General features: G+C 38.4%; 1 protein-coding gene across 1 annotated transcript in view; it reads right to left on the bottom strand.

Annotated features, from left to right (window-relative positions):
* Window positions 1-815: 815 nt before the first annotated feature.
* Window positions 816-7513, bottom strand: part of DIRC2 (disrupted in renal carcinoma 2) — a 45704-nt gene continuing 39006 nt past the window's right edge. Inside the window, exons 7-8 of the mRNA XM_014940126.1 lie at window positions 5660-5842; window positions 816-2872 (exon numbers count right to left, since the gene is read on the bottom strand). Of these exons, the coding sequence (XP_014795612.1) occupies window positions 2757-2872; window positions 5660-5842 (299 nt within the window). The 3' untranslated portion in view covers window positions 816-2756. The remainder of the gene's footprint in view (window positions 2873-5659; window positions 5843-7513) is intronic.

A 7513-nucleotide genomic window follows, 5' to 3' on the forward strand; every position in this document is an offset into this window, starting at 1 on the left:
CACAACTCCAAGTAATTTGGGAGCAATCCTTTGGTTTTCACTCAGGCAATTTTCCATCAGTCGTTGGGAAACGAAATGACCACACACTACAGTGCCCAAGATGGACAAAGAAACTTCTACCCAAACATCGAAGTTCAGGAGAGCAGCGAACAATTCATATGGACTCAGAAAAACAATCAACAGGATTTAAAACAAGACATTCACTCTTCTCCCCTGACTGCAGGGAGAGGCTGCATCTGGCAGCACTGGCAAATATTTTGAATTGTTCAGTGCTTTCTGGAACAGAGGCAGAATAGGTTAAAGTCTGAATACCGCCTGAAGAGCTTCTTCATCTTAAAATAGGACAGTGAAAGGATTAGAGATCTCTGTCACTCGGGACAGTGCCTGAACTACGCAATTTTAATCTTAATATAGCTACAGTAAATTGCAGAAGCAGAGCCCCGAAGAGCCATCTGAGCTTGCAATTCTGCCATGACAATGCAACTCCAATCAGACTCTTGGCAAGTGATCCCTGGTTTCAGAAGACAATAGGTAGCAGCAGCTACTGGATACTGAAACTATTCCAGGCACTAAAACATAGTAAAAAGAAGTTGGGCAGTTAATACCATTCATCGGAAAAGCGGTAAGAGGACGCTGCCAGTGGCTCTGAATGCGCTGCTTAGATTGATTTAGTTATCCCAATGCAGGCTAGCTCCATTTCTACAAAGAGCCTGTTTCAAGACAGAAAAAAAATAAATCATTTAGTAGCTGATATAGGCAATGAGCTCAGTCAATTTTCTGTTACTACAGTAAATACATCCATTGCTCCGAAAACATAAAAGCAGGGAACAGCTTGTTTTATTTTACTGCACAGATACACTCCTGAGTGGAAGGAATTAGTGGGGGGTTCTCTCTGCAGAGGGAGAGGGGGCAGAATGACCAGACCCGTGTCCGGGAGGCAGCCTCAGTTCAGGGTTGACTCCAGTGAGCTGACGGCGTCGGTGTCACCCCGGGAGTGGCAGGGAAGAGCCCCCCCAGGAGCAGAGGGTCTTTGACTCAGCCTTCCATGGCCGTGTGGGACCCTGCAGCAACCAGCCTCCTCCAACAGGTGACTGCACCCCCGGAGATAAAATTGCCAGGGGAGGAAATCATTCACCCCCTGGAAAAAAACCTCACGTCACAGACAGAGTATGTTCCCCTCTCCACTCACAGCAGTGACTGGTTTATGGTTACAAACAGTGGCATCCCACCATCCAGAGACATGGTTACTTAAAACAAACCTATGTAAACACATACCCTTATATTAACTTATATATAAAATTATATATATATAAGTTTTATTTGTGTATACATAGATATAAATACACAGGCACACGCTCAAACACGCACCCCTTACACAAAGCACAGAACACACACACACACACGGAAATACTGTAAATGATGCTGAACTGAAATCTAAGAATATAATTAAGAAATTATTAGCAGGTTTAAAATTGAGTTAAAAAACTATTCAAAGTGTCTTTAGTATTTATGTTCAAGTAAGGCCAAAACGACCACAGATTAGTACTGATAAAAAGAGCTGGCATTATATTTCCCATATTATGCCAAACTCATGAGTTATTTCTCATTGTCAAACTCATTGTCATTTTGCCATCAGGGCACCTCATCAACTAGAAAGATAATGTTGTGGGGTTTTTTTAGGAAACGGTAATTTTAAAGACTTGAGTTAACAAACAGTATTGTTTAGGCACCCTCAAATCATAAACTAGTCCTAAAAACCACTCACACTTTGTTGTATCAGAAGAGAACTGGTGGGACTCGGACATCCACACCCACAGTAATCAGTGGCACAAACAGGTCTTCACAGTAAAAAAGGCAGTACTGGAGACAGGGGATGAAAAGGTGACACAGTGGTGGCCTTTAGAACAGCAACATTTACCCAGAGTGACACTCCAGTCAACTTCTGAGATACCACAGCTGCTCTGTTTGAGGAGATACAGGCCCATGGTGGTATTTCAGAGGTGACTGCAGGTGCAAACTGGGCTTCAGTGGCAGCTAAAGCTATCGTTTACATGTGCTCCAGGGTGATAACAAACACCTCTAACAACACTCCAAGGATTGTTTGGGATATTTAGTACGGCTAAAACCCCTGGTACCAGTGTCTTATATCAGAAGTAATTTTATTACAATGTAAATGTAGTGTACAAGCACCAAATCATTTTAGCTTAACTGTTTCATAGACGCTCATTATATAAATGACTAGCGATTTAAGAGAGAGATCTTTAAAAGGAAAAAAAATCTTTTTTTTTTTTTTAATCTTTTTTGTGGGTTTTTTTTTTTTTCCTTTTGTTAAGATTATTCATTATTTCTATTCTGATAGAAGACTCTGAAGGTTACTGGTACCCCGGTGTGTACAGCCTTGAGTCGGCACACACACACACGCACGCCCACAGACACCCACACAACTGTACACCCCACTGCTACATCCACAGCCTCTTAAACAGAGCGCCCCAGCTCTGGCACCGGGACCTGTACATCAGATAAATTCTCTTTGTGCATTTCGGCATCGTCATCACTGCTCCAGTTCCACGTTTGTCGCAAATCAAGGTGGTCTCGAAGGTAGGAAGAGCCTGTCCCTCACCCTCCCTAATAAAGCCACGATTAAGTCTTGTAATTTCTTTGTTTTTCCGCTGTTCAGCCGTGCAAATCCAGGCAGATGTGCAGACCGCAAAGGTGACTTCCAGTCTCTCTCCCAACCTCTCACCAGTCTGGAATCATCACACGGAGACGACGACGTCGAGATAGAGTCTGTCGTAGGACTCGCGGAAGCAGAGGATGAGGAGGAGGCTGAGCAGACACGATCCCGGGAGGCACCAGTTGAACCAGGAAAACTCTGGAAAGCACAAAACAGACCCGAGCTCAGAGTTAGCAAAACGTGCTCCGTGTTTAAAGGGGACAAAAACTTTGATTGATTGCAGGTTTGAAGGAAATTGCTGTGTTCTGAACAAAATCCTGACAGCTCTTGATCGATAGATGATTAACATGGGCTATGTGACTTCTCCATGGATGCCTTATGTATATATAATGGTTTTATATATATATACAAAACATCAATGACTCCAGCTAATGTTAATCCTCCTTATTCAACCTGTCACTGGAGAAAATGTCAGAAAAAAAAAATATCTGTCATTGCTAATGGAGAATAAACCACTTGTGAAGACTCTACTCATTAGTTCTTTGATTTCTATGGAGTGAAAACTAAAACAAATTAAAAGCATAAGAAGAAGTAGGATTTGATTTCTAATTGGTTTGAGAAGGGAAAACCAATTCCTCAGGAGAAACCTCTGAGTAGAACAATCAATTCCATTTAAAACTAGTTGGACAAATGGCTCCTCAGAAGCCTCTTTTTAGCTGTTATACACAACGTACTGCTCTTAAAAGCCTGTGTTCCACACTCAAGAAGTCCTATCGTCTGATATCTGACTACTAATTAGCAGTTATATTCAGTTGTGGGTTGTTGGTTTTTTTTTTTTAAAAAAAACAAGGGCACCACAATTTCTTTCTTTTTGTAAATCTGACAACTTACTGAAGAAACATTAATTTTACTGGAGTTCTAGTTTTATTTCTTTTTTTTTGTTTTTTAAGTTTCCTTTATTATTACTATATATTTATTTATTTTTAAACTCTTCCTCAAAGTCTGAATTATTCAAAATTGACCCCAGCACCGTCACTTTCCTAAATCTGTAACTTATATTGCTAAAAGAAAAAGCACAATTTATATTACACAATGCAAAGGACAAAAAAGTCAGAAAAGCCTGAAAAACCAACCTTCCAAAACCAGTAACATTCAACAACACCCTCCGTTGTCCACCAAAAAACCCTTACAGACTTGTTTAGGCAGTAACCTTATTAAAGCCTTCGGAAAATTCTCCTAGGCTTGGAGAAGACCACATTATGTGATGCCAGAAGCCAATAGGTAAATACTTTGCTATTATTTTCTTTATAAAACCTCCAGAGGCTGTGGCTTTGGGTCTCGGGGTGCAGCACCAGCTCAGCTGGGCTCAGCTTTAGAAAGGTTTGCATCTCCATCGTGCTGGCTGCACCAAAACACTCAACGTGCTGGGAAGTCTCCAGGGCTCAGCTCTTTCACAGCCTTCTCAGTATCAGAGCATGAGGAGAAATAGAGAGAGATCTGAATTAAAACTACTACAGATTATTTGGCCTAAAAAGCAAGGCTGAGGGAACAAGATGAATTTGACCGAGTCCGGGTTTTTCCATAAGCTTCTTAAATGCCATTAGAGGATGTATTTGAATCAAATGAAAGACAAATGTTTAAGATCGTTATCTACCTTCTCAATGATTTTTTTATCAAAGGAGCCAATAGCACCCACTGACATCGATCCCTCCCCCCTGTGACCACATGCGCTCTTGTACTTTTGGTCCTAAACAGAAGTTACTTTTTAAATCTTTTTTTTTTTTTCTTTCTTTGAAGAAATAGGGAAAATATTCTGAGCATATGGATACATTAAATTCAGGTTTATCCTTACCTAGATTTACAGATATCTGCTAGGGAAGAAATACTAGAGACAAAAAAAGGGCCCCAAAATACACTATTTATGACAGCATGAGCTCATTTTATCAAAATTCTTCAGTCAGAAGTGAGACACTGTATCCCCATCCTCAATTAAGTAATTCCAAACACTGCATTGATATTCTCAAAAATGCTGAAAAAAAATCTCAGAATATTCTGCATAACCTTTTCAGCTCAGGTGTAAATGTTCAAAATAATAGTACCTGTGAGCAGAGTTCACACAAATTAATATTAATCATTTACATTTAAAATGTAAATATCATGCCACCTGTGGCTAGCAGGGATGGAATTCAGATTTTACAATGATGCAGTTCAGTGTCAGTAATAAATAAATGAAAAAAAAACCTAAATAAAAAAAAAATTCTCTCAGTTGGTGTTCACAGACCACAATTTGGGATGGGGTTGTCAACCTGCTTGTGATTCCCTGGCAGAAAGACACACAAACCACACTGAAAATTTGCACCAAGCTGTAACTTCCATAATTTCAAGCACAATTCATTCTGAAATTTGTCAGTCTCCTATTGGTTATAAAACACACAATCTTAAGAAGTACATGCACTCATGATAATATGTAAATGCCCACAATTTCTAATGCTTCCAAAGCAAAACATTGCTTTACAGATTTTGCATCGTGAAGCAAATATTTACTGCAACAACAAAATACAAACCAAAAATCTGCTTCTTTGAACACCATTAATAAAGACCTCCTGGGCAATACAATTATACCCCGAAGCGTGAGACTGGATTAGCTTTACTGTGGTTTTGAACACCCATAGATACAGATGTTATTAATGGTCACATTACTTAGGCCTTTATAAAAATATGACGTCGGTGTGGATCTTGATGGTTTCTGGCTGCAGCAAATTCTAAGTGGATTATGACTATGTACAAGTACATCTTGCACTAAAGCATTTCTTTTTATTAGCAGGCATACAGAAAAGAACAACTAAAAGTTCTTCTCCCCTGCTGCTACGTAGGCAGATTCAGACATTTATTATTAACAGCAATTGTATGTATAAATCCTCCCTTTACTGACAAAGGTATGTCTTCATGGAGAATTATCTTTTCAAAGTAGCTTATATTTCTTACCTGTATGGTAAAACGTGAGGAAAAACAAAAGCACTCCCATAAACACATTACTCAAAAAGGTGACAACTCCACAGGTAATTCCTTCTGGAACAGGGTAGACTGTCTCCACAAAGAGCTCAAAGAATATTGGTACGCTGCTGTTGAGGAATATACCCAACAAAATGCAGGATGTGTACAGTGTAGCTGTAACAGAGACAAAAACAGTTATTAATTTCACGCTGGCATCTCTCCCTCCCCCTATTCAGAGCTGCCAAGTATGCTAATACTTCAGTAACTGAAAAATGCATAAACTTATATTTATCCTCTGTGTATGGTAAAGCGTATCACACCTCACTAGTTTTAGGTAAAATGCATGCATTGATTTGAAAAAAAAAAAAATTAGAAATACTGACTTATTTATTTTTTAAACAGAACCTATAAAGACACACTCAGTGATTTGAAATTCACTTCTAAGTAAAACAAACAGAACAATATTTTGAATGCAAAGCATCACCTACAGTTTAATTTACCTCTGAAATTAACAGAAACTATTGTCCAATACACAATTAGGACAGGGAGCAATTAGTGAACCAAATCGGAAATGGACATGGATTAACCTTTTGACTTAGTTCTAAAGGTCAAAACTAATTTTGCTTCCATTTTACAAATAAAAACTAATGATCTACCAGATATCAAGACATCAGTATTCATCACCACCTGAGCTGCAACACGTTGAATCCCTTTTGGCCACAAAAGGAAATGAAGGGCACCCAGTGCCTGGCAGGGACATTGGTGATAAAGCAGATTATTCACTGCTGTACAACAAATTATTTTTCTTGGATGGATCAACAGAAGAATACAGGCATTTCTTCAGTAGCCTCAGATATTTTGTTCTATAATTTCTGACGCCGCCAAATTCTTTATAGTGCTTAATATCTTAATAGAGATGCTTAATGTGTCTACATTATCGGTTAATAAACCTATTATATCTAGTGCTGAAAAAAAGGAAAACTTCAGAAAAATTTAGTACCTATTTAGAAATGCAAGCAAGTCTTTGCTGAGTGCTGTCTTGGGAAGGGGAAGATTTCCTGACCTGCAGCCTCAACAACTTGAGGTTACTGACCAAGCAAAAAGCATAAGGAAACCAGTAGAAGGCTTGGAAAAAAAGATAAAAGTTTGGAATATTTTCTGAAGTTTCTACCAAAATGAGAAGAAAATGTAAAGAAAAATTTGTCAGATGCAAATCACAGGGAAATTATTTATAGCATCTTTTCACTGCAGTATGGTACAAAATCCTTAAACAACTTTTTTTCATATAGATATATATGTTTATATAAACTGCATTTTCAGTTTAATTTACGTTTTTCTCCCTTGAAAAGGGGAGAACTGAAACAGCTCTGCTTCCTCTTCTCTTAAGTATTGCTCAATTTTTCAATTGAGAAACTACTAGGAATCAGAAAACTTCCAGCTTAAAAAAAAATAAATTAAAAATCTTAAATCACTGTTTCTTAAAATATGAAGAATCACAGAAAAGAGATAAAGGCATTAAGGAGCAGAAAGGGATATCAGATCCTCCATTTGATGTGGTTTGCTTCCAAGGCTCAAAGACATATTTCTTTCTCTACAGAGGCTTTGCCTGGACAGGAAAAAGAGGACAGAAAACTCAGCCAGAAAGATGACACAGATGGCATGACTTCAGGAGGGACAGCTGGCCCCCACTTTTTTCTTTTTTAATATACCAGAATGCTCTCGGTTGTTTAGAAACAAAAAAAAAAAAAAAAAAAAAAAAAAAACCCCCCAAAAAAACACAAAAAAAAAAAAAACCCCCCCCCCAAAAAAAAAAAAAAAACCCAGAAAAAAAAAAAAACAAACCAA

Source organism: Calidris pugnax, unplaced genomic scaffold, assembly GCF_001431845.1.
Source record: "Calidris pugnax isolate Ruff unplaced genomic scaffold, ASM143184v1 scaffold21, whole genome shotgun sequence".
In the NCBI taxonomy this organism is placed as follows: Eukaryota; Metazoa; Chordata; class Aves; order Charadriiformes; family Scolopacidae; genus Calidris; species Calidris pugnax.